The 27,897-nt window shown below is 28.9% G+C and overlaps 3 protein-coding genes across 4 annotated transcripts in view; 1 reads left to right on the top strand and 2 right to left on the bottom strand.

Annotated features, from left to right (window-relative positions):
• Nucleotides 1–27,897, bottom strand: part of LOC134832132 (disco-interacting protein 2) — a 76,226-nt gene that overhangs the window by 23,882 nt on the left and 24,447 nt on the right. The window lies entirely within an intron of this gene.
• LOC134828020 (uncharacterized) lies at nt 697–3,781 on the bottom strand. Its single transcript, XM_063840963.1, has 2 exons — nt 829–3,781; nt 697–734 (listed from the first exon to the last, which is right to left on the bottom strand). Exons 1-2 carry the CDS (start codon nt 3,779–3,781, stop codon nt 697–699), a joined length of 2,991 nt encoding a protein of 996 aa, XP_063697033.1.
• LOC134828019 (trypsin-1-like) lies at nt 26,217–27,241 on the top strand. The gene is made up of 2 exons (XM_063840961.1): nt 26,217–27,075; nt 27,132–27,241. The coding sequence occupies exons 1-2, from the start codon at nt 26,217–26,219 to the stop codon at nt 27,239–27,241; spliced, it is 969 nt and encodes a 322-aa protein (XP_063697031.1).

Below are 27,897 nucleotides of genomic sequence, written 5' to 3'. Positions count from 1 at the left end.
TTTTATACAAAAATAACGAGAACATTATTAATAATAATGATTTAACAAGTTGAATAATATTTTTTTTTTTTTTAAATAATAATAAATATGTAACAAGATATGAAGTAATAATAAAATTAATAATAAGGCTCATTGATGATTAATTTTTATTTTTGTGGAACATCAAACGAAATTATTACACAAAAAAATGTAAATAAATAACAAGTGCAGTAAAAGTTACGTTCTCTCAAAAAAATTAAATTTAATGTTTTCTCGTGAATTTCATAACTTTTTTTTTGTTTTTACAAAAAAAAAACATGTAGAAATTTAATAATAAATAACCGGTCCATTTAATGTCGTGTAATCTTTATCTTCAAATGTAAGAAGAAAAAAAAATGTTAAACATGCATGTTGCACTTTACGAATGACGCCAAATTATTTTTTTTTCAGTCGTTATCATTAAGCGATTTTTTTATATTATTTTTTTTGTACGTGTGAAATATATATTGAAATGTTATGTTCTGAGAGAGAGAGGCAAAAAAAAAAAGAACTTGCTAATGGAAGGTCGATAAACTTTTAAAATGATGTTTGTTGTTCTTCTTACTTATTCTTACATTTCTTTTTGTTTTTTTTTTATTTACGCACAAAACAGATAAGATTCTGGTTTCGTGATAGGCTTCGCAAATCGTACGTAATATAAATTAGTGCGGAAAAAAATTAACTGGTTTCGCGACGACGACGAATTTTATCCATTTCTGGTATCAATATTTATTATTGGTGAATTTTTTTTATTCATTTCTTGCGAATTATTTTTTTTTTTGTTTATAAAAAAAGAAAAAAATTGCTTACCATAAAAATAATCCCGACGAAGCGTTGAGTGATTCTTTCGTACGCGTTTCTTGGATCGGCGTCGTTTGAGGCTTTTCATGGTATTTTTTGCATTTGTCTTCTTTTTCTGCCCTGCCTCGTCGTCCGTATAGCACTCGCAATCACTGTTATTTTTATCACAAGTCGAGCAGTAAAGGTCACCACCGAGACAGTTGGCAATGAATTCCTGCTCACTAAATTCATCGCTGTCGGATGCGATGTCATGCTTCGGCTTTATCTCATCATTCACCGATGGAAAGATATCTGCGAGCGACACTTCGTTCTTTTCCGTCTCGAACGGATCGACAAAGCGATCTTTGAATTTAGGAGCGACTCTTTCACGGCGCGATACCTTGCGTGACAACTTCCAATACGGAAACTGATTAAAATCTTTGTTGCTTCTCAGATTTTCGAGTGTTTCGTTCCGGGCACTTGCAATTTCCGAATATTTCGTACCGAGAATGTGACTTTTGAAGGTACGCACTTCGGGGAATTGCATCTTGCTGCGTTTCTTGCCGAGAGCGATGCGTTTGTCGGGATACGGGAAGAGATATTCCGGCGAATCGCGACCATTTTCGCTGGATTTTTTGCATTTGAAGCGAAACGTATCATTACGCGATACAATATGCGCATCATAAAATTCCTCATCATTTGCATAGTCACGATAAAATTCCCTAATTGCCACCTCGTTCATTTGCTTTCGCTGCAAATAATAGTGTTTCAGTCGTTTCAAGTGTTCTTCGTAAAATTCTTCTAGGTCATTAATTTCTTTATTGAAGTGTTTATTGCGATTGCAAAAGTTTTCAAAGTCGCGCAAGATGCTCTGGTTCTCGTAATCATTTTCCGACAACACTTGATCGGCATAATTACCACCTAATTTGGTCCAATTATCGTCGTATAACGCCTTAAACACGTCCTTTCCTTGCGGACGTTGTTTCTTGTTGTTCTTCTTGCGTTTCGTCGAGTTGTGTTGCACCACCATGACACGCTTGAAATATCCATCACGGCTCACGGACAACTTTGGTTTACGACGTTGCTTCTTCGATTTCCTCCGAAATAAATTTTTCGGCTTTGTCAGGGTCAAACTAAACCCCGAATCGTGCGAAGACATGCTCTTAAAGGATTCATTTTTGGGTCTCAGTTGCTGTTGAGGAGCTGGAGGCATCGGCAACGGATTCGTTGAAATAATTTCCTCTTCTTGTCCGAGATTGACTTGTTTCCAAATCCGACTCGTATTGACGGCGGATATCTCTTTGTGCTTCGTGAACGGATTTTCTTTGATTTTTAACGGAATTGCGATGCCTTCGGGCGATTCAACGTCATTACTATCAACACGATAGCTGATATTATTCTCCTCCTCAAAATAATCCTTGGGAAAGGTAAATTTTTCGGACGTCGTTTTGTCATAAGTATCCGTACAGTTAATACTTGGCAAGTCGAGCATGCTGTGACGCGGGCTTTTCAAATCAAAAGTCCCGTTTTTTGGACTTGAAATTTCCAAACTTTCCGTTGATGCGATAAGCCCTTCGTCGGAAAGGACTTCCTGCTTATCTTTTAAAGGTTTTTGACTCAAATGTGATTCAAGACGTTCCCGTCGCGTGTCCTTCCTTTTGTCCTTTTTCGGGTTTTTCTTGTACTTGGCTTCTTGTTTTTCGAAAGCTTTGCAAATTTTTTCATACGTGATCGTCGCATTTATTGTCGATTTTTCCTGAATTTGGTTTAATTTTTCGACACTGCTATTGGAATCAGCTTCCACTGCGGAATCATTGCTCGATTGTCGATTCAGGCGATCTTTTTCGTCGTTCTCATCGCTGCTTTGTCGCTTACTTTGATCATTTTTGTCATTTTCTACTGCGGGAATCCGAATTATCACGCCTTCACGGGACTTGCTCTTCACCATTTTAAACGTTTGTGTGTTAATAACTGGCTTCACGTAAGTTGGTTCGTACACCAGACTAGTAGTTGAGATATTTTTCGTATTTTTCACGAGTTTTGATCCTTGTTCGGTATTGCTGCGAGTCGTATTTGTGTCAGTTGGACCATCAAAACTCGTTTCCAAGTACTTGCCTTTGAGATTTTTCTTGTTTTCGTTCGTGTCGGACTTGGTTGATTGGCAATAAGTTGTGAAAGTGAGGAAACTATCTTGTTCTTGTTTGGAATTTTCCATCGCTTGGGAGTAAGAAATGCTCCGGGAGTAGTTGGAATGTCGCGTTGATGCGGTATTTTGATATGCTTGACTATCCAAGGTAAAAGTACTGACACTATAGAATGAAGTTTGGTCATCTTCGAGGTGATTTGAATGTCTTTTGTCGGAAGTTGCGAGAGAATCCGTGTTTGTCTCGCCCGTGAAGAGAATATTTATTTGCGACACAGTCTTTGAGCTTCTCGTGAGATCGTTTGTCTTATCACAGATACTATTTTCTTTGCTAATTGCCTCGTTTTCCCGGATTTTTTCGACTTTTGCTTGCGTTTGTTTCTTCTCACTCCGTTCTTTCAGCTTTGAATTCCGCGGCGGCTTCGGAATTGCTGAACTTTTCCGTTCAACGTACTTAGCTTTTTGATTTTCGCGCATGTAACGATCGTTGATCTCCTGCAAGGCACGGATTTTTTCATCGATACTGGCATCTTTGCGTTCAAGTTCGGCAATTATCGAAGGTTCTTGCGAACTAAAGTCTTCATCGGGACTGGCATCGCGACTTTTGTTGTTTCGTCGTTCGAGCGACGATGAGGTACTTTTGATTTCGATATCGTTGAGATCAAGGACGGTTTTTGAGCGTAAAACGGCCTTTCGACGCCCGCGATCCAAGTAACTTTTGCGTATGCTGATGCGTTTGAAAGAATCACTGCGCTTGAAACTCTGGTCGATTCCTTTCTCTTTGCCTTTCTTCTTGGTTTTCAGCAAATTTCGTATCACATCGAACGTTATTGGTTTCATTTTGACGTTTTTTCTCTCGATTTTGATTGATGTAATTATTTAAAAATTATTTTTGTTTCGTACACATTCTCGAAAGTCTTTATTATTTTGATGTACTTTCTTATTTAACTGTCTTTCAGTGCCTTTTCAGAAGAAATAAATGAATATTGAATACACTCGTTAAGGTCGTAAAAAGGTACTTTGTCACATATTTGCATCATCATAACGGTAATCGTCACTTTTTGGCATACTTCGGTCTGAAGATCATTAAAGAAGAAGAAGACGAAGTAACAGATGTGTGGATGCAAGGGAATGCGGTAGAAGATAATGATGATAGCATTACATTCAAACTTTTTTTTTCTTTCAGAAGCGCGCTTAACAATATTATTTATTTATCAATATTGATCGAATAATTTCCCCATCATGCCTTTTTTGTGAACCTTTCTACTTATAATTTTTTTTTTTGTTGTTGTGTGCCAGTATCACACAATTTATAATGATTATTATTGCTTTTCTATTGTCATGACATAATCACGAACAAATGCGAATACAATAGGAAACGTTTGCATATATTTTTACATTAAAACCACTCAAACAGCAATAATAATAAACAATCATTATTATTATATTTTTTTTAGATTTCTATGTGACTCAATGTTGCCCGGCCTGCTTGAGATGAAACGAGATGTTGATGAAAGAGAACTAATACGCACAAGAAAAGAAAGATATTTGTTACGGTTATGGTACGAGCCAAACCTTGCCTCTTGATCTTTTCTTCTTTCTCGTCAAATCATAAAAATATTTATGATGAGCAGGGACCATAAAAATATGTACTCAAAATCTCTAAAGAAGAAATATGAGTTAATGCATTAAAAACTTATTTATAAAATTAATAAATTTGTAGAAAAAATGCAAAAAAATATTTTTTGAGAATAACAACAAAAGTTTACTTAAAACATTTAAAAAATTAAACAAAGATATCAAATTTTAAATAAATAAATAAATATTTTTATAATTTTACATATTTTGTAGCTTAAAAAAATTTAAAATTTTAGAATTTTTACTATTTAAATTTTTAAACATTAAAGCAGGTCAAAAAAAATTTTAGAGTCAAAAATTTATATTAAATAAATTTTGACTTAAGCTTATTCAACGTAACATTAATTCAAATACAAAAAAAAAATAATTTGCAATTTTTTAAGAAATTTTTTAAATAAATTAATTATTTTCCAAAAATGGTTAAAAAGTCATTTAAATTGTTTTAAAACTTTTATTTTAAATTTAATTTATTTTTTTATTTTTTAATTTTAGCTTAAGACAGAAAATACTTTCGCTTTTGCAGAAGCCTAAGCTAAAGTCTCGTAAGTTTAGATTTAACTTTATTTATTTTCTGTCGTTGATAGAATCCAAAACATTCAAAAAATATCTTAAATTCGGTAAAAAAAATTTTTTTTCAGAAAAATTATTAAAAATAATTTTTTTTATCATATAATTGGGCTTAAAAATCCGAAAATTTCATGAAACAAATTTTTCTTTATCTTTCAATGAGCTAAAAAATTAAAATATTTTGTTCGTCCCTGACAATGACGAGAAAAGTAAGGAGTGTGATGCATTAAATCACATCACATCAAAAAATAACTGTGAATAATTCTTTACTTTTTTTTTCGTACATTCACTCTTGAAATTTTCGATTAATCAGAATCGCAGGAATTTTCCGGTTCTTTCGCATGAGAACCGGTATAATCAGCGAGCTACTTGATTACACAAAAATATCATAAAATTTCTTGTTCTTTTAAGTTTTAATGACTTGTGAATATCTTTTGCGCATCCGCTATACTAAACACACACACCGTAAATTAATGTTAGCTTATTATTATTATCATAACCATTACAGCAAACTATTCGCGTTCAACGTGTTTTCTCTCCTCTATTAATCAAGAAAATGGCTTAAATGCATCAATGTTGCATGATGTTACTTTTTGAAAACGGTTAAAAAAAAGTTTGCCAGACAAGAAGAAAAAAAAAATTTATAAAATGCATTATATTTGCGTCATAAATTACCTACGCTTGTCCTCTTTTATGAAAAGTATATAACTTTAAAGTATAACAAACATAACAGCAGAAGGCATATTTAACACAGTGATTTATATATTTAAATAATTTTTGCATTTTTTGGTAGTTAATATTTATTTTTCAAATAATTTTATAACTGGTTTGGCTTTTCAATGCATGACGACCGTGCAAAAAATAAGTTATGTGTGAGAAATTAGATCATACATGTCGATTGTGTGGAAGCTTTTGTGCAACTAACAAAAAAAATGTAAATATCCTGTGGCGAACAAATTAAAAGAGCCAAAAACGCACCCAAAAGATCTTTAAAAGATCATGAGTCATTCATTCGAGTTAAAGAAGATTAATTGCGATTAGCTACCGTTTTGTCGTTCAATATCTGACGTATCATTAAACATCCGTTAGACTAGACGACAACACGTTCTCAATCAACTGCGGTGCACCATAAACCAATAATTAACATGAGATAACTGTTGGCTGCTAGCTAGACAAATGTCAGCACGTTATCGCCTAGCGATCGGTGTTTGATTTAAGCATTACGGGAGAAAAATTAACATTAAGCTGTTTCAAATGGGAATTTTTTTTCATGTGTTTTAAATTCTAAATATTTAAAAATATACCTAGTAAAGGTTTCTAGTTAAAGAAAAATTTTTAAAGTTATTATTCAAATTATTTAATTTTAATAAATAATTTATATTTTTGTATTTTAATTAATTTTTAGTTATTTTATATAAAAAAATATTTATTTTTGTAATTTATTTATTTGTAAAATAATTTTTTTATTTTTTTAAAATTAATTTTTATTTATTTTTATTTTAAAATTTTTTATTTCAATCATATTCTTTTTTAAAATCGTCAATTATATTTTTGAATAAAAAAATATTTTAAAAAAAATATGTATAAAAATGAAATAATTTTAATTTAATTTAATTTTAATTAATTTAATTTTTATTTAATTAATATTTTAATTTTTTAATTAATTATTTTTTATTAATTTAATTATTTTTTTAAATTTTAATTTAAATAATTTATTTAATTAATTATTTAATTTTTATTTATTATTTAATTTGTTATTAAAAAATAAAATAAAAAAAAATAAAAATTAATTAAAAAGTTAGGTAAAATATGCAACATAATTGCAAATTGCTTCACCCTTTCTGTTAAGATCTGAATTTATAGATATATTTAAGTTACATTTAACTGCAATAAAATTTAATTGTGAGAAATTTCGATTAATTGAAAACCGGTGTAAATACATATCGAACAGTTTTTATTATGAAAAAGGAGACAAGAATGTGTGAAGTTATTCAATAAATTAAAATACAGCGCGGAATGCAAAAAAAAAAAAATTCTCAAGTGAGAACGATGATAAAGTAAACAATTAATTTGCAACGGAAATCCTTAACGATAATTGCAGTTTCCGAAGAAGACTCGTCGTTGACGATGCCATTGAACTTTCGTCAAAGAGAGACGGAAATGATAATTTTCATCATCATAATGATAGGCATTGAGGTTACTTTTTGCACGTAAGTTTCACCCTCGTTCAATTTTTCACCTTTTATAAACTTTTTACACTCTGATTGCGCTCTTTATGTCTCTGGCGTGTGTTTGTGCTTAAGTGGCATAACAAAAGCAACGAATAAAATTGCCACATAAATTTCTGGAATTACTTTCAATTACAGTCTAGTCAACAAAACTACCATACTTTTCCTGAATCGCGAGATTTATTCGGTTGATACCGACTTTTACTCTCGTTTGAACTCTATATTTTAGTTTTTTGCAGTTAAAAATGTCAAATCTCGTGTGATTGCTTAATCTAATAGGCGAAAGTTTGTATTTTATTGCATTTTGACAGTGACTTATCTATCAGGCGATCATTAAAAGGTGTAAATACGCTGTATTGTTGACCCCACAACCGGACTTGGGACGCATTTAAGTGATTATCATCATTATTATGAAGATAAATATGAAACTTTAACGCTTCATTATTCTTATTTGTTTTTTATTTTTAGTTTATAAAGACGTGCGCGAGCCATTTAGAAGAATAATAGAAGAAAGTGGATAATAAAATGAAATTATAGTTTCAACTTTACACCTGATATGAATCTAAAAAAAATTATTTCATTAAAAATATGAGTGAGAGTAAAAAAATAACGAAGGAAGATACCAAAAAATATTAAAACTATAATTAATCACTTTAAAAATTATTTTCAGCTATCCCTTGAAGGCATCAATTCTTCTCTCGTATTATTTGGGACACAAATAAGACGTATGGAGAAACCGTTAAATAAAATCGTTTTTGCCATAAAACGCGTGTGTTGATTCAAAATAATAAAATATTTGGCGTTAAAATATTTTGACAGCCCAAATAAAATAAAATAATTTAAGAAAAAATTAAAAATGAAAGAAAAATGAGGTAATTAATAATAACTTTTAAGTAGGTGTCTGAATTCAATCAGAGGACAAACATTTACCTTCAATTCAATTCAATTACTTTGTAAAAATTTGATAATAATTTCAAACTGTTTTAATTTATTTTGACAGCGCGCTGTGTGAATCCGATATTTTTTGTCTTGACATTAGACGACCATGACCTTTCAATTGCGAAGTGAAGCATAATTTTAACGCTCAATTTAGTTTTTTTTTTGTGAAATGAAATGTTTCTTTCATAAAATGTATGATTGGAGTTCAAGTTTGCATCTTTGAACTTTAATGTCGGTTCTTGCAAAAAAAAAAAAAAAAAAAAATACAAAACTTTAGATAGACAGAGAAGATAAAATAATAATGACGCTTATTGTATTTTACTTTATTCCAATATTTTGTGTTGTTATGGAAATTGGATAAAAATAATAATAAACATCTTAGAATCATAATGTAATCAAGGTCAAATATTTTTATTACTAACCCCGGTTGTAAAAATAATAAAAATTAAGGTTATTATGATTTTTTCTCTGTTTTTTTATGAAAATGATCTGAAAATGTCTATACAATTGTTTCGCAGGTAACACGCTATAATTTTATTACCTTTAAAGGTCGGTCAGTAACATTAAGTTAGGTATACTGAAGTGAAGTACAGAAAAGACGAAAACAAGACTAATTAATTATTTTTTATTTAAAATGTAATTTTTTCCTCGTAAATCATAGACAGAGAAAAAATTTTTATTCGGAAGAGTAACTTTGGCATCGAAAGAAAGGAAAAAATGGGAACAACGTGAAAGTCACACGATAATTACAATTAAGAGTGTTTGTTAAAGAAAATACAAAAATAATAAGCGTAAAATGTTGAACGTTATCATATCATATACAACAAATTATAATGGGCAAATAAGTGAATATATCAAAGGAAATTATGAAAAATTCTTTCTTTTAACAAAAAACTACTGTTTTTGTATTATAAACCTTAAGCAGCAACAACAGGGTCGTGAGATTATTTCTTATTAATTTTTTTTTTCAATGATTTATTCAGCTAAAAATTTATAATGTTGTTCATTTTGTTCATATTTTGTACACACATAATATATATAAAAACAGTTTACTAGACAATAACAACAAAATATAAATAAATAAGCACAGAAGCTCTCTCAAGTGTATAGCTTGGCAAGACATTACTCGTGGTTGGTTGTTTTAAAATTTAATTATAATTAATGTTTTAAAGGTTCACAATTTATGGCTGGTGTACTTCTTTTATTTTTTGCATAAATTACATTTTGTCCTACATTTTTACGTAGGCTCAAAAATTTTTATAACAATAAAAAATTTATTTTATTTTTGGCCGGATGTCGGCAGTTCCTTCATGAAAGGAATTAGTGCACAGATTTAAAAAAAAAATAATTAATAATAAAAATAATTACTTATTTAAACATTGACATGAATATTTTCCGAAAAAGGGGTATTATTATTAAAAAAATTTGTTTTTTTTCAAACACGACAACAATCGATCATTTAATTTTAATATTTTAACATCATTTTTTAAATTGTGCATTGATTGAATGTTTGTCTTATTATCGCACGAATATGCAAAAAAAAAAAAATACAAATTAAATCAATCAGCTTCGTTTAATTTGCTCCATTGTTTGATAGTTATACAATATGCATAAAAAATTAAAATTATTTTTTAATGATAATAATAAACGCATTTTTTAAAAATTTTCAATAGCATTATTATAACTTTGACCTTAATCTTATAAAAAAAAATAAATTATATATATTTTTCAAATATAATTTCATATTGTTTGATGAAATTGAAAATTAAAAAATTTTTTGCGTCATGCAATTGATTAAATTGCTCCTCTTTCATGCCACATAAAAATAAATAAATTCGCACACACACGCAATACAAATGTAATAAACATAATTTTTCATACCTTTATTTGTCGTGTCAAATGTGTAAAATTACAAAATGAGCGACGACGACCGAGAATGATGATGAAAAATTATGACACACATTTCCACATGCACAAAACTAGAAAACATTTACATGCTTATGCTGAGTTATGTTAAATGTTGCCATGTACATAAATAATAAACATCAAAACAATAATTTTTGCATCACGTACGGCTTTAAATAACGACATTAGTAAAGGTTCGTACATGTTTGTTGCACATGTGTAAAAAAAATGATTTAAAATTACCATATTTAGATGAAATGAGCATAATGTGTGGTTAAGATTGCTCTCAAGCTCAGGTGAGGCTAGAAATTAAGTGCACACACACTTCAACAACAACAACAACAGGTTCATTAAATATTTTAAACATGTTAAAATTAGATGAAGAGAAAAAAATTGTGACCTGTTTAATTTTTTTTCGTTGATTGTTTCGTGCATGTCTCTTTAAATAAGGAACATTTGACTAATTAGTCCGTCCATGTATGGCTTTAATTCCGTATTTAAATAAAATTAATTGCAACCAGGTGTGAATATGCGCAAAATGACGAGTTAAGTAAAAAATGTAACACATTCTTACAACATTTGTAGCTGTCAATTTATCTCGTCGTTGATATCAAAGTATCACATCTTTACAACATTATTATTAATATTCAATTGTTGTTACATGTAAAAATTTTATTTTTTTTATAATTTAATTCAATTATGACAATTGAATTGTACGTTTGAAGGTAATTTTAAATTAATTTTGTCTAATCTCACTCTCTCTCACTTTTATTATTATTTATTATGAATTTGTATGGAGATTGCGACTTAAGAAGTCAAGAACATGTCATGCAGGAAGAAAAACAGTTAAATTAATATAAAATATTAAACAAGCGTGTAAAATTGCAAAAACATCAACGTCAAAATATTTATTATTTCTATTAAATTTTATTAGCAGTTTCGCTTTTATTTCTCCATTTTTTACAGTCGCATATATGAAAACATTGTTCGTTTCCCTCATCTTAATAATGTTATTATATTGCCGTTATTGTAATCAAATAGAAAGTAAATTGAGTAGGTGTAGCATAACAGCAACAACACCTTAGAAGGATTTTAAATTTACGCCAATTTCATGTTTTTTTTTTATTTTTTCATTTATTTCTATTAGTCTCGTTCTTATCACTTAACACTCATCTAACACTACGTGACGATACTAATTAAAAGAAATAAATGAAAAAAAAAACAATGGAATTGTAACTTATTTAGCGCTTATTGTTACAAATTTGTGCCATTTCGTGATGCACAGTGAAAAATTTACGTTTCGCGCCGTGACGTGAAAAATCAAATTTTTTGGCTTTTCTGAGGCTTACGAGAATTTTTTAGGATGAAAAATGATCTACTTGAGACGACAAAAAATTATACTAAAAAAAAAATTAAAAAATTTCGACCTGATGAAAAATCCCAAAATTTTTTAATCCAATTTTTTTGGTAGTTTTGGAATTTTTCATCAGGTCGAAATTTTTGAATTTTTTTTTCTCAGTTAGAAGAAATTTTTGTCGTCTGAAATAGATCATTTTTCACCCTCAAACCTAAAATTGCTTCAGAAAAGCCAAAAAATTTATTTTTCACGTCTCGCGTCAAATTTTCACACCGCGAAACGTAAATTTTTCACAGCAAAGAATAACAAGACATTTGTTTTTCTTTTCAACCCAAGAGAGAGCGAAAGTTATTGTCGTTGTTCAGTAGTTGGGTTGTCGCTAGTCGTCACGGTGTGCATCAAAACGGTAGTTAACGCGTAATCTTCATTGTTGTTCCTAATTCAGCAAATTTCTGAATGTGTGTGGCTTGAAAAAAAAATGGAAATGAGCCCGCAAATGCTAATGACGCTCCAAACATGGAATTGTGGCAGGCTGAAGAATTGGCAATTAGGTGCCTTTGTGTTCGGTCAGCAGGTGGTACCACAAAAAAAAGTTATGAATAATGATGCGAAGAAGAGTGAAATCAGCTTGTTAGTCGCTCTTGTTAAAATTAGCTCATAAGTCACTCGGTTCTGGCGTTAATTGCCGATTTTTTGTCCTAAATTCGCTTAACTGCACAAAAAGCGACAAAATATGACATAACGTAAAAGACGCCAAGCAAAAACCAGTTATGGGCTTGCATGTACTGAAAAACAATAAAAATGTCAGTTATTGCCGTAAAATAAATTTTAAAACAGCTGTCTGGGTTGAATTGACCCTGCCTGCTGCAATGTTCGCGATACCGTTAAAATATATCGGCAATTAACGCAGAAAAATTATGTTAACTTATAAATTATTATTAAATTTCTAAATTCACGCAAACTACTACTCGATTACTCGTTAATCATGTTCTACTCACTTTTCACTCAATTTATTTCACAGTTAAACTCCCATTCATAACAATAACAGGCACCACCAACTTCAATGAACAACGAAAATCATGTTTATGAAAAAAACTTTCTTTCGCGCAGTGAGCAACAGAGGTTAACTGGACCTATTAAAGTCAAGGTGAAATTATACATTTTATGACTTCTGGACTGCGTTTTTGACGTTCTGTATAATTTTAAGAAGAAATTTATAATTTTTATACTGTAACAAGTTCTGTTACAAAGTATATAAATAACTAATAATCAAAAAAATAGATGAAGAAAAAAAAGAAATTACAGAACGTATCACGCTTTCATAATTTATAAGTATATTGCATGTGCGTTTATTTAGCCATTTATGCAGTTTATCCACATTTTATAAATAAACAAAATAAAAGTCTACCGATGCTGGAGGTAAACCAATCAAATATATGTTACACGGAATCTATAACATAAAATAAAAATCCAATATGTTAATAATGTTATAAAAAAAAGTTTAAAATATATGTTGCGAGCATAGAATAGACTTTAATTTGGACTGATGAATAATAAATAATAATAAAAAAATTTATCATTATTTGAAAATAAAGAAAAAACAGAAATACGTGATGTTGGTTTCCATTCATCAAAGATTTTTTTGTTGTTAATCTAAATCTTATTTAGCGGATTATATAACTGTTTAAACATGTATGTTTTTCTATGTTAAATAAATTAACAGAGCAAGGTGGATTTTTTTTCGATGTTATTGCGGTAATCTTGCTCATTAAACTTTCTATCATTATTAATGAAATTTGATAGCCACTCGAGAAATTTCTTTAAAAAAATTTTTTAAAGAATTAAAATTTAAAAAATTTTTTTTTTTTTAAATTTAAATTAATTTTTATTTTTTTTTATTATTTTTTTAGCTAGTTTAAATTATTTTTTATTAGAACAAAATTATTTAGTTTATTTTAAAATTTTCATTATTATTTTTTTTTTAAATAAAAAATTGTTCTTTTTTTTTTTGCCTCAGGATAAAAAATTGCTTTGTGATAATAACAATAGAGATGATTGTTCTACTTTAATGATTTTAAGCGTTTTTCACTCATTTTTTAAAAATAATTATTATTTATTCTAAATATCTTCCGGCGATTACTGACATTAATAGTGTGTCAAGCAACTCGATAACTAAAAATAACAATTTCTGACTCACACAAAAAAACCAGTTCACATGAAAATAAAAAATCTAGAATATTAGCGGCATATTGGTACCTCAACTGAACATGTTACGGAGCAAAACCACAAAATTTATCAAATTAATCTTGTCAATAAAATATATATACTGTTGATTAGTTGCATGCGAGCGAAATGATTTAATGGAATGTGATCTATATATATTGCCACACAGTAATAAATATTAAAACTTTTGCACTTTTTAACCTTGCAATTGACAAATACATGAAAATATTTCTGGAGACCGGCTTCCTATATGCCGTTATTTCGCTTAACTGATGGTGATCGACTGGTAATTTTCGAACAATAAATTAAACGCATTGAAATTGACCAACTTTTTTCTACACAATTTACGAGAAACATTAATTCTAATTATATAATAATAATATAATAATGTTAGCCAACCCATATTTTCTCACTTCATATATTTCTTGTATTTCTTTCGAAGCTAGTTCAATAAATTATTTTACAAAATTGACAAGACACCGAAAGATTTAAATCAACGTGCGCGCGTTAAATTGACTCAATAAAAAATATATATATTTGCTTAACTTTGTTTGTTAAACCATTAAACATGTACAAATAATAATAATATAATTCATCATGATAGTGCAGTAAATTGCTTTGTATGCATATGAAGCCACTACTAAATAAATAATGTTGCGGTGAGAAATTTGATCAATTTTATCATTATTTTTTTATTATTATCAGAGATGTGCTCGAATACATGATAATATTTTATTCGTTATTTTATCAGAACTTTGTATCAAAAAAAAAAAGTTATTTTGTAACCAAGTAATTTTTTTTTTTTATTAATGTTTGAATGTAATGCAATCTGTTCATCATTATATACATATTTCATAGTAGAAAACGGTTGGAATTTTATTTATTTTTATATATAATTAATGTGTAATTGCGTCAAACAATTACAAAAATCAATTCCGATGCAAACGCGCAACAAAAAATGTGACATCTCCTTTTCTGGCATTAACGAGTATTAATATTTATAACATTGTGATATACAATTGTCATCGTGTATTATGCTTTACTTTACCATTGTAATTTTATTTTTATATATATTTTTTTGTATTTTTATCATTTATTCTTGTAAGTATTGTTATTATTCTTGTTTTATTTATTTTTTCAAACACAATTTACATATAAAACTTTTTTTTTCTCTTTCATATATTTTTATATATGTTACAATAAAATAAATGAAGAGTACTTTTATTTTATTTTTATTTTCATTTTCAACTGTGTGCTTCCTTTGTATTACTTTTTATTTCACGTGTTGTACGTGTACATTTAATTTTATTTATATATTCTTTCTTAAAAGGGATCATTCACGATTCTAGATCATGGAATGCACGACATTGATTTGAACTCTGCTATTGTCATCCCTTTTATTGTATTTTTTTTTTATTTTTATCTTTGATTCATATTTGCTCTTTTATTATTTCTCTTGCTGCCAATGTACTATCATTGTTTTATTTTATTTTTTTATATTTATTTATAAGTGACAGCTCTTTGATGATTGTTGATTACAATTCATTTAATTGGTGAGCTTTCTTCCATATGTACATTTAATTTATTTTATATTTATTCAACGAGCGTTAAGCTACACATTTTTCTTGATAAACAATAATTTATAATTATTTTTTAATTATTATTAATATAATTTCACTTGTGGTGCTTGCCACCACATTAATTCATCCTTTTTTCACTTTTCACTGTGAAAACACGAATTAAAGATGATTGAAACGCTTTTTTGCACACGCACTTTTTTTTTGTTTTTTTTTTAATAATAACTCGCGCGATGATGTTTGTTAAACCGTTAAACCGCTTATGAAATTTCTATTAATAATTAAACTTCTTCTAATTAAAAATTTAAACATAAAAAATTGAGCACATCGCGGTACAACGATGTTAACCGTACGAAAGATTTCAATGCACTAAAGCGAGAAACTTTTTTCATGCCGCTGTTTGAAGTTTTAAGTCACTGAGAGAGAATGAGAGAGAAAAACTTAAATTGAGAGAGCATTTTTAAGTTTCGTTAAGTCAAAATGTTTAAACTTTATGCAGTTAAGGTTTCATAACAAAATAAAAGTAATATCGAAAAAATCGTTTTTTTTTCTGAATTTAATATTGTTGTGTGGTGTTGTTGAAGTTGTTGCGCTGTGTATGTTTTGTTACGTTTATTATTATTTGATCGTGATCCGGGATGATGATACTCTTATTGTAATTGTGTTATGTCAAAAGACGCTTGTACCCTTTATGCTTTGGGTGCGCGATTGATTTTTTTTTCTTATTGTAGGCAGAATGAAGTAATAACTAATTTTTGATTGAAAAAAAAAAAAAAAAAATTTTTTTTGCAGATTTAATTTTTTTAACATAAATACAAAAAATAAAATGAAACACATAAATTTTTCTACGTGACGTTATTCTTTTATGTTCCAGTTCATTGTGACATATAATAAATTTAAGAACCTGAAGATGAAAAGAATGGTCACGTACATGAAGGAGGATACAAAAAAAAAAGAAAAAAAGGACTATCCATAGCGATATCATCATACACTTGTCACTTTTATGCTTCTACTTGAATAAAAAAAAATAAAACGAGAATGAATGTGATTTTTTATATGAATTCAAACTGAAGAAGAAGAAAAAAAATTAAATCATGTTCCTTTATTATGTTACATTTATTATTATTACGTTGGTAGATGTAGCATTATTTTCGTTTTCTTTTCGTTCGTAACTATAAAAGAGAGTTATAACAAGAGAGAATTGAAAAAAAATATTTTTTCTCTCTCTCAACTCAGAATTTGAACTAAAACACGCAAAGTTTATGCACAAAAAAAAATCAAAATATTTTACACACATAAATAATGAACCATCAACAACAACCGGCTTATGTTCTTGTTTTAACCTTTTTTTAGGATATGGATTAAAAACACACAAGAAATCCGTAAGAAATAAGATACCTAAATTATATGTTGGCATAAACGACGAGGATTCCTTCGAAAATTACTTCGGGCAAAATTAAAAAAAAATAAATAAAAAAAAATTGAGTGGGCACGCAAACAAATTTTTACGTAAAAAGTTAATTATTTCCACAAAAAAATCTGTAAATTTAATTGAATTTTTTTTTTTGCACTACTGTGTTAGGTCCGCATCAGAACTTGATTTATTGCCACTATCTAGAACGGTTCATTTTCGGCGAATCGTTTTTATTGCAGCATGTCGACAGCTAGAAGCCCGCATGATATAAAAAGTTCGACGAAAAGCGAAGACGTGAAGAAAAAGAATTCTTTAACACACGTGCGTTAAAAGAAGAATTCTTACATGTTCGAATAAAATTAAAATTTAAATTTACCTTCGTCACTTTGAGGTCCATTGCATATCGAATGATTTTTTTTATGTTGAATGTAAATTGACTTCACTTACCTAAAATAAAAAGAAAAAAAAAGAAAATTATTAGATTTGAAATTAAATTTTATGTTAAAGACATGATAAATAATGTCGGGTGATATATAACATGCAACAATGCCATAAACAACGAAAAAACTGTAAATTAGTGCCATGAAAAATTGAAGAAAATTAAAACTTTAAATGCATCTCCCATGCCGCTGCCTTGCTCAACAAAAGTATAACAAATTTGAACATCCCATAAAGAATATTGTGGTGATGTTGCTTTGAAAAGCCATAATTGCTGCGATAAATTTTGTTGTTTTCTTCCTTGTATTTTATTTTATTTTTCAATTCAAGTCAGATTAAAAAAATAAAAATGAAGTCATTCTAAGCTTTATTGTTTGTTTTGTGTCTGACAAGTTCTACAACACGGCAGTTATGTTCACTGAGTGCGTGTTAAGTGTCCATCATATCAACAAATTAGATCAGTTTTTTCCCACACAATTTATTTTTTGTTTTTTTATTGTGGTATGTGACACATTTTTAAGCAAAAAAAAAACTACCGAAAAAAATGGGTAATAAAAAACCGTTTAAATGGCAAAAATTGTTAACGACCAGTTTTTTGTTTATTTTGATTTTTGAGATAAATAAAAAAAATGACCATAAAAGGCCCATGATGCACATTTTTTGAGCGCGGCCTTGGTATAATTTTTTAATTCTAAGCAGAAATAATTATTTTTTAATTCTCGTTGTTTAAATTCAAGAACCGTTTTGCTCTTAATTATCTGTAATCAATCTTCGCGAACCGGTCGACAGCAACGACGACGGAATTTTTAGCGGCTCTTCTTTATGTTCATTAACTTCGTGCAGATACACCAGGAAATTGTTTCATTTTTTTTTGTGTTTATCTAGAATTTAGCTATTTGTTTGCAGAAAAAGCTTGGAAGCAAACAAAAACGAACAAATTTCTATCATTTTTGAATTAATGAAGTTGTTAATCCGCTTTCAATTAGTGTTTGTTAGTGTATTCGACACATTAACTCTTTTGTACAAATAGTAATAATAACTGGTCAATAATCGCCACACGCACTCAAGAAGATCCCTCTCGGAAGTAAAGTTTGAATTTTGCGTGATTTGAGATGATGACTGTGATTTCTTGGAGGAGATGTCTTATTTACGCGTAAATGATGTGAGCAGTAAATGACAATGATGAGGTTATTTAACTTCGTTAGAACTGGATTATAATTGCTTGGCTGCCAGTCGTTAAATTATTGTTATTTTTTTTATTAAAACTCATTTAATTGAGAACATGAGATGAGTAATAGACATTCAATGATGCTTGGATTTTTTTATTATAACAATCATTATTTGAGTAGACATGAATGAATTAAGTTATAATGAGACGAATTTATAAATATTTATGAAAAAATTGTGTCTCGGAATTTATGAAGTTCGAATTTTTTTATTTTAATTTTTTTTAAAACATATTCTAATTATTATTATTTTTTTAATTTAAATATTTTTTTATCAATTATTAATAATAAAATTTAAAAAAAAGTAAATTAAATTAAAAAATATTTTTTTAAAATTTATAAATAAAAATTTAATTAATAAAAAGTTTTTTTTTTAAATTAAATAATTTTTAATTTCAATTTTATAAATTAAATTAATTAAATAAAAAAAATATTTAAAAAAAAATAATTATTTTAAATTTAATTTTTCTGAATTTTCAATAAATTTAATATTTTTAAATTTAATTAATTAAATTTAAATTTTTTTCTATTTTTTTAAATTAATTTGTTAAAAAAAATAACTAAATAATTCTAATTTTTTTAAATATTTATTTATTTTAAAATTGAAAAATATTAAAATTCTAAAATAAATCATAAAAAAAATGTAAAAATAAAAAATAGAAATTTTGTATTATTAAAAAAAAAATAATTTATGTCTTGTAAAATTTTTTAATGCGAAAATATTATTTTTCACAACTTTACTTTTAATGAGATAACAAGACATGAAAAATCTTGCTATATAAAATTGGCACAAGATAAAAACGGGTGATGTGCAAATTATTATTTTATAGTGTCTCTTGTATTTACTGGTTCTCGGATCTGGATTTGTTCATTACCGTTACCTTTAAAAGAACTTAAATCCAGTGTAAATATTCTGACGCAAATCGATAGCATGAAACGAAATGACGGTAACTCGATAGAAAAATGTCGTCCATTCATAAAAAAAACTTTTTTTTTCACAGAATTGATAATAAAAAAATATTTTATGAATCAACTTGACAACTAACTATTCAACTTATTTTACGGCTTTTGACACAAAACCAGATAATCAACAAAAAAAGCTGAGAAAACTGAGAAGAGAAGAAAGAATCCCAAAGAATAAATTTCAATTTAAATACATTTTATTACGAATTCAATGAAGTCAATTGAAGTGCTGCTGCTGCTGCATCGCTCGTCGTGGCTTGTGAATATCAAAAGAGGCACTTTATTATACACGAAGGGCCATAAATAAAGGTGCGCATCCTATCTTCTTTTACCGGTTCATATCTGATTTATTCATTTATTTAATCATCATCTCCGCAGAGAAACTGGTTTGCCGGTCTTTTTCTCTCTCTCACACATAAGAGCAAATACCATCCGTTGCGAGAAAACTGACGAAGAAGACGACGACGACGACGAAGTAACGTTAAAGACTCCTTTTTGACGATCAAGCTACGAGATGATCATGTTAAGCTCATTTTATTTACATTAATTTGTCAGACTAGATAAATTTATGTATTTATTCAAATAAATCAATGCAACCGTTTTAAATAACCGTAGATCGTCTCAATATATTATAATTAAGTCATACGCGATAGTGTCACAATATTTGGTTTTGTCTCCACGAGACCTCTAGAAAAGTTAGAATAAATAAAAATGGAGCTCAATAAATAAATATAATGAAAAAAGAATGCATATCATTAAAATTCTTCAACTAACTTTTAACCTTGTCATTATAATCTTGTTATAATAATCCTGATGTGTCATTATCTGAACGAACAAACATACTAAATAAATAAGTTTAAGCATGGAAGTTATGATACGATAAAAAAAATCTTATTAACACGTCATTTCGATAGAGATAGAGGAGGAACCTGATTTCATCAATTCTTGTACGAGTACTTTAATTTTTTTTTCTAACACAAATTGTTTAGTGAAGAAATAATAAGACTCTCTGGCAATTACTTTAGAGAAGAAAAAAAAATAGAATTGTTTCGTTATTTATTATCTTGTCGTTGGTTCTCTGTTTCATCTTCAATAAAATAAAACAAATAAACATTTAAAATATTTCAGAGTTCAATGCTTCGTCGTCGTTTTTTTTTTATCAAAGAGTATTTTAAAAAGGAAATGAAAAGAACTTTATGTTTTTATATGAATTTTATAAGAAAAAAAACTTTAACCACATAATTAAGAATTTTTTTTTGCCTTGTCGATAAGCAACTTTTTTATGTTATTTTTTTCTTTATATATTAAAATGTATAAAATATTCCTTCGGGTATAGTATATTAAGTAAATTGTGATCAAACAAGTTAAATATTTGGAAGTCATTTGAATCCCATTAAATATAATGAACATTTTATGACCATCGAATCCGCTTCAAGGCAATTTTTTCGTTGTGTTTTTCATTATTATTATTATCTTAAAATTTTTACAAGAATATTAATAATAATAATGATTTTATGTTCTCAGACATTTTGTTATTTTTTATTTTTCAAAAGATTCCTTTTTTAAAAAAAAAATATATAATGCAAATAAATAGCAACATTCATAACTCAATGTTTGATAAAAATCTTTTGGTTTAAAGTTACTCTGAGAAAAAGATTCTAAACGGAATGACACGAATATAAAATTAAGTTTTTATCTAAATTAATGTTCAATCAAGTGTTCAAAAAAAAAAATAATTAACTTGCCTCTGGGGATCAATCAATTTTTTTTCGTGCGTGTTCAAGTAAGTATAAAATACAATGTAAATTTACAACGTAATTAGATTGACTGACAAATTTTTTCAAAATATTTTTTTTGGAGTTTATAAAAAAAAGTTTAATTAAGGTACCAGTTAAAAAGGTTGTCGGACTTAATATTAATTGGATTAACAGCACACGCCTTATTTTTTTTAAACAAAAAAAAATCGAGGAAGGAAGGGATTTTTAACTCGTTATTTGGAGATTATAAAGGTCGTGATAGGAAATGAAGCTCATCATCAAATCTCGAAATAAAAACACAAAACAAGCAAAAAAGGTAAGTGTATCATAAATCATATAAAAATCCAACAAATCATTGACCGCTGTTTTTTTTTCATGTATTTAGAAATACCAACAACAAGGATCGCAAACACACACACATAAAAATTTATCTCGAAGGCATCACAATTATAATAATAAATGCAATGTTTATTCAAACACTGCGGCGGCGACGATGACGACGGTGATGGTGGTGCATGTTGTTCTAGCTGCCGTTCCATTTTATTTTATTTTTGTATATTTACTTTATTTTATGTTTTGCTTCGAAGCAACAACAACAACATAATATATTTAAATAAGGTATAAGAAGGTAGGTAAGAAGATATGTTTTTTTTTGCGATTTTTATGAAAAAAGTACACACACACACAATTTTTACTATTTAAGCATCATGCTAAGAAGTCAAGGGAAAAAACTGGTTTATTTGTTTGCCAACACACACACACAGCACACGCATTATTAAAGAAGAAAAGAAGCAACAACACTTTTTGAGCTAAAAATAGCAACAAAAAAAACGTAAGTATTACACTTTTGCTCTTTTCTTGGCAAAGCGAAAAATGTAAAGAAATGCACGTTCAGGAGAGGAGATGGTTATGTTGCAACGGATGCTGGCTTGCTGGTTTCGTTAAAACACATAACCTGATCTCGAGTGCACTTGCATTGTATTTTTTTTATTTTAACTCTATCGAGATTATTATATTGTACTTATGTAGAGTGGATGAGGATACCTTAAGCTCTTTATTGCCAAGACATGTACTCGACTCATTGTATAAAAAAAAACTTTTTACTTTAGTTAATTTATTGTTGAATCGCGGAAGTGCCTACTTTGGCATACAAAGATAAAAATAATAATCGCAATCTATTCAATTAGGTGACCTTGTGTACTCTCTTTCTTTTCGCTACAACATCTCCATCGTTTTTTTTATTTTTAAATACCTATGAAAATACGAGAGATTTGACTGAAAATGTCACAAAAAATTTTTTTAATTTTTTAAATTTTATAATTTTTTTTTTTTATTTTAAAAAAATTTTTTTTAAAAATGTTATTTTTATTTTATTATTATTTTTTATTATAAGGCCGCTCCAAATGAAACTTAATAGTTTTGTCCGATACCCCTTTTTAAAACCCAAAATCCAATGGGGCAAAATAAAAAAAAAGTTAAAAATTGCATCAAAAAAAGGACCATTTTTTGTGTATTTTCATAATTTTTCAAGAAATTTTCAAAAAAAAATTTTCAATTTTTAATGTAATTTTTGTAAAGAAAATCTTATTTAGAGATAGTTTTATCAAAATAATTTTCATAAAAATTACTGAAGATTTATTTCAAAAAATTTTTGACAGTTATTTTTTATGATATAAATTTTATAAACAACAAAAATATTAAAAAAATATGAAAAATTTCAAATTTTTTTTATTTTTTTTGTCCCCCCTATTTTTGTTTCAAAAATTTTAGACAAAACTATTGAGTTTCATTTGGAGCGGCCTAACTATAATAAAAAAATCAAAATACTCGACTAAATAAGAGTCTAGTTTTTTTATTTTTCTAAAAACACTTTTTTCTTAATTTTTCGAATTTTTTAGTTAAGAGTTATGATTTTTATTAAAAATAGTATTTTTTCAATATTTTCGTTTAAATGAAAAAATTAACTTAAAAAAAATATTAAGAGCAAAATATTTTTGTTTAGAATTTTTAGTCGATTCTCTCGTATTTTCATATTTAAATAAACACAATCGACGTTATTTATTGATTTTTATCTAAATTTTAAATATTTGCATATATGTTATGCATATTCATAGCTGATACAATGTCTTAACCCACAGAAGAGAGTAAGAGAGGTCTATTGTTAGAGAGAACAAAAAGGAGGTTTACTATATAATTTTATTGTGTGTTGATAATAGGCTTCTTTCTAATGCGCTGCCCACCATCATCATCATCTTTTTCATCCTAGGTGCTTTTTAAATGCAAATAATTGCTGCGACCGACATTTTTTAAGGTCAAATGCTTCGCTGCTTTGCATAAAAGTAGTTAGAAAGAATAAATTGTTCATCGCACAACAAAAAAAAAACTAAATAAATAAATTCACAAGAAGACAAGAACAAGAAAGTTCAGAAGGATGCCTGAAGCTAATCGAATTCCATCTTTGCTTTGCGCTGAAATATTATTTATTTTACACTTGGCTTATTTCTATTTTAATTTATAACTTATTCTCGGTTGGACCGTCGACGACGACCACTTTTGGTTTAAAATATTTAATAATGTTGTCAGTTATTTAATCACCATCAGAAAAGAATGTAAAACAATTGTATTTGACATTCAACTACACCTACTTACTCCTAAAGGCATGCAAAATAGCCACATTATGTGCGCTTTGTGTGTAAAATGTGACTTTTTAAGGAACTATGCCTTTTACTTCGTTACCCTCCCACATCTAAAGTAATAAATAATTATTGTAATTTTAATCCTACAATCATATTTTTTTTATTACAATTCGCGTTTTCTCTAATTCTTTGTGGATTAACTTTAAATCCGTGAAAAAATAGCGAAATTTGCACGATATCGATTATTTGTTGTTTCTTTTATGCTCGACAATAATCGGTTTCATGCGTTACACGGAACACAACAGAGAAAAGTGATTGATCTTCAATATAAAGGAGTGCTATTACAACAAACAAAACGTTTTTTCCTCTCTCGTTATTTAGAATAAATGTCTGCAATTTTGGGCATATTTATTCAGAATCGTGACCTTGGTATAATTTTTTTTTACATTGAACGATTTTTCATTAGACTTTAGAAAATTGTCTGTCTGTTAGTGATCAAAAAAAGACGCTCAGATAAAATTTTTAGTTTATAATCTTTTAAAATTCGCATCGACGTGAGAGTTTTTTTTGTTACAGTTGATTGATTTTGTTGGTGATTCTTATTTATTTTATTTATTTGCCATATTTTGATCTTTATAAGTTGCTTTTAGGTATTTGGTGAGGAGAAGATCCGATTTTGGCAAAGTCAAGAGGAATGTCACTTGACAAATATTCAACCGCACACGAGCTTAGCTGCATTTCTAAGAAATATTTTTTCGGCGACATTTTAAGGATGACATTTAAAGAGTAGATAGGATAAATCGCACATGTGAGCTTTTAGATAAAATGAGAAAAAGTGATCTTAAGTTTTTTAATAATTTTTTTAAAACTCAAAAAATTTAACATTTTTGTTGGCTATGGGTGAGTATTCTATTTATCTGCAATGAAATACAAATTTATAAAAAATTTGATGTTTTAATAAAATTTTTCAGATTCAGAAATCAAAGGCTTGAGGCTTTCAAGCCTAATATAGGCCTGATGGGTTTCGCAACAGATCGAATTCATACCATATATTAAACATGTACTGTTCACACATTGGAGTGCTTCGATAAAAAATGTTGAAGAGCTGAGGAAAATTGATTTACAGTTACATTTGATGGAGCAGCTCATTAAAAAAATGCCCGGCTTTCCTTTTGCAACAAAAGCAAGTCCGTGATCGAAAGCCGTCTTGAAGTTTTCTGATCTATTACTTACAACAGCAGAAAAAATATCTTTCTGGCAAAAATCTATCAAGAAGTGTAAGAAGAACAACGGGTAATTTTAATCCGGTATCACTTCCTTATTTTTCGTCGCTTTTGTCATCATTGACATTTGCAGTAATTGTTGATTGTTTGCTTAATTGTGATTTGAACATCAAACTTTTCAGCATATATTTAATTTTGTCGGAAGCACGTCAAATATAGTAAAACTTTATCAAATGTTCCCTGAACATCGAGGTTGAGGTTATTTTATTTTATAATTTTTATTTAAATATATTTTATATTTCATTAAATTTGCCCAAAAATGCGTTTATGCGACTTATCCTGTCAACCCTTGATTTTTAATTTTAATTTTTGCAAATTCTTTCAAGAAAATAAAAGTTTTATTTTTTTATTATCTCATTTCTGTCCACAAAAAAGCCGTCGAATTATTTATGGCATATCTTAATTCTTTTCAAATGCAAAGCAAGTTCAATCGATCGTCGTCGTTCGTGAGTTACTTCGAAAGTAGTATGCGTGTGTTACATATGACTGACGACGAAGACGACGAACGATATACGATCGACAGTTGAAGAATAGCACCAGACAAAGAACCAACAAATAAATAATAAATATTATTACTCGCGTATAATCGCATTTGTTACTCTTTCTTCCTTTGCCAGAAAGCAGCAGCAGCAGCGTACAATTTTACAAGCGATAGCGGTACTTTTACCTATACTTAATGATGATCATTCTATACACGTCGAGTTTATATTTTTTTTGTTGTTGTTTGCTGCGTGATGATGATGATGATGTTTTGCTATAAAATATGTGTGTTTGATGTGTGTGTTCAATAAAGTGTTCTGTTTGTGTGTAGAGTGCGCGAGAGACGAGTGTTTGTATTAAAATGTTTTTTTTTTCTGTTTTTGTAAATGTTAATGTACCGCTAATATATAGCAGCGCAGCAACAGGTTCTTTCACTCCTGCTTATTATTATGGTTCTCAGTGTTATTTTGTACTTTGTCTTGGAGAAATGCTTGTAATTTTGTGGTTTTTGCGTTAGACCGAGATATAAATAAATACAAAACTATACGGTTGTTTATCGCTAAATTCGGACGAATGCCGATTATTTGATTGAGCCACCCATAAAACAAAGTGTGACAAATAAAAGAAAATAATAAAAAAGAACAATGATGATGATGTGGCTAGTAGTGATCGTCAAAGTGCTTCTGTGTAACTTTATCGTGACGACAGAAGCTGTCGAATCGAGTGCTATCTTTCTGCCACAGTTTGCGAAAAATGCCTTGGAAAATAATCCGGTGAAAGGTTGGTTCAATCGTGATTCCAAACCACCGGCACACGACACTCCGAGCGGAAATTGCAACTGCACGTGCGGCGAACGGAACGACGAAAGTCGCATTGTGGGCGGTGACAAGGCCAAAATTAACGAATTTCCCTGGATGGCACGTCTCAGCTACTTTAATCGATTCTACTGCGGCGGCATGCTCATCAACGATCGTTATGTCTTGACAGCAGCTCATTGTGTCAAAGGCTTTATGTGGTTCATGATCAAAGTTACGTTCGGCGAACACGATCGCTGCAAGGATACAGTGCGACCCGAGACACGATTCGTACTTCGTGCCATTTCGCAATCCTTTAGTTTCAGCAACTTTGATAATGATATGGCACTGTTGCGATTAAATGATCGTGTCCCAATGACAAATACCATTAGACCGATTTGCCTTCCCACAAATCGATTGGAAACGTATGAAGGAGCCATTGGAACGGCAAGTGGCTGGGGAACTTTGAAGGAAGATGGAAAGCCATCATGCGAATTGCAATATGTCGAAGTTCCGGTGATCTCGAATGAAGTTTGTGTCAAGAACACAAGTTACACGGAAAAAATGATCTCCGATAATATGTTGTGTGCTGGGTATGTTGGAGTTGGAGGCAAGGATTCGTGCCAAGGAGACAGTGGCGGCCCATTAGCAAACCGCAGACCTGATGGAAAATATGAACTAATTGGAGTTGTTTCATGGGGAAATGGATGTAAGAATTTTAAATCGTAAATTTTGACAAAAATTCATTAAAATTTGTTTAAATAGGTGCTCGTCCCAACTACCCCGGAATCTATACCCGTGTCACCCGATATTTGGATTGGATTTTACAAAATTCCAGTGACGGCTGTTTCTGTGAAAAGTACAAGCCGACTTAAAAATTACCTCAAAAATTACTCAAAAAAATACTCTAAAATTTTTTTATATATGATAAATTCAATTAATGGTGATCCATGCATTTAAGTTATGATTAAAGTAACTTTTATTCTAAAAAAAAAAATAATTTATGTGTTAAAATACAGTTTTACTTCTCTCATCGTATTATTAGAGCGTCATCGTAACATTTTTCCATAAGTAATAATTTTTTTATGTTTAATGATGTTCTTGTTCATTAAAAAATACATTTCAAAATATTTTTTTTATAACAACATGCACGCAAGAAACATGTTAAAAGCTAAGAACATGATCTCTACATTGTTGCTGCTGCGTTTCTATACCGCTTTTTTATGATGCTGCGTAATGTAAGAAGAAGAGGAAGTCTTTGTTTGAATTTTTTGAACCCTTTTCATCAAGGTTTTTATGAGAAAAGTAAATTAAATTTACGTAAAAAACGTCTCATGTTACAAAAGATCGGAAATCTCGTTGATCAATCGATCAATTATTTCCACTAAATATAGGCAAAAGATACGAAAAAAGTGCTAAAAGGTTCATTTTTACTTTCACACAGCTAGCATCTGTCACGCATGCTTAGCGCATTAAAAAAGGTCGGTCACTTACAGCGAAAAATGTCTATAAAATGGGCAAAAACATGCAT

The sequence above is a fragment of the Culicoides brevitarsis genome, chromosome 1 (genome assembly GCF_036172545.1).
Source record: "Culicoides brevitarsis isolate CSIRO-B50_1 chromosome 1, AGI_CSIRO_Cbre_v1, whole genome shotgun sequence".
NCBI classification, from domain to species: Eukaryota; Metazoa; Arthropoda; class Insecta; order Diptera; family Ceratopogonidae; genus Culicoides; species Culicoides brevitarsis.
This window is presented reverse-complemented; position numbering and strand designations above follow the sequence as displayed.

Excerpts from the sequence above, each read along its gene's own strand:
- LOC134828020 (XM_063840963.1), bottom strand. The coding sequence starts at position 3,781 with ATGAAACCAATAACGTTCGATGTGATACGAAATTTGCTGAAAACCAAG. Across the intron at positions 735-828 it reads TCGTCGGGATTATTTTTATG|AAATGGATAAAATTCGTCGT; the intron begins GTAAGCAATTTT and ends TATTGATACCAG.
- LOC134828019 (XM_063840961.1), top strand. The coding sequence starts at position 26,217 with ATGATGATGATGTGGCTAGTAGTGATCGTCAAAGTGCTTCTGTGTAAC. Across the intron at positions 27,076-27,131 it reads TGTTTCATGGGGAAATGGAT|GTGCTCGTCCCAACTACCCC; the intron begins GTAAGAATTTTA and ends TTGTTTAAATAG.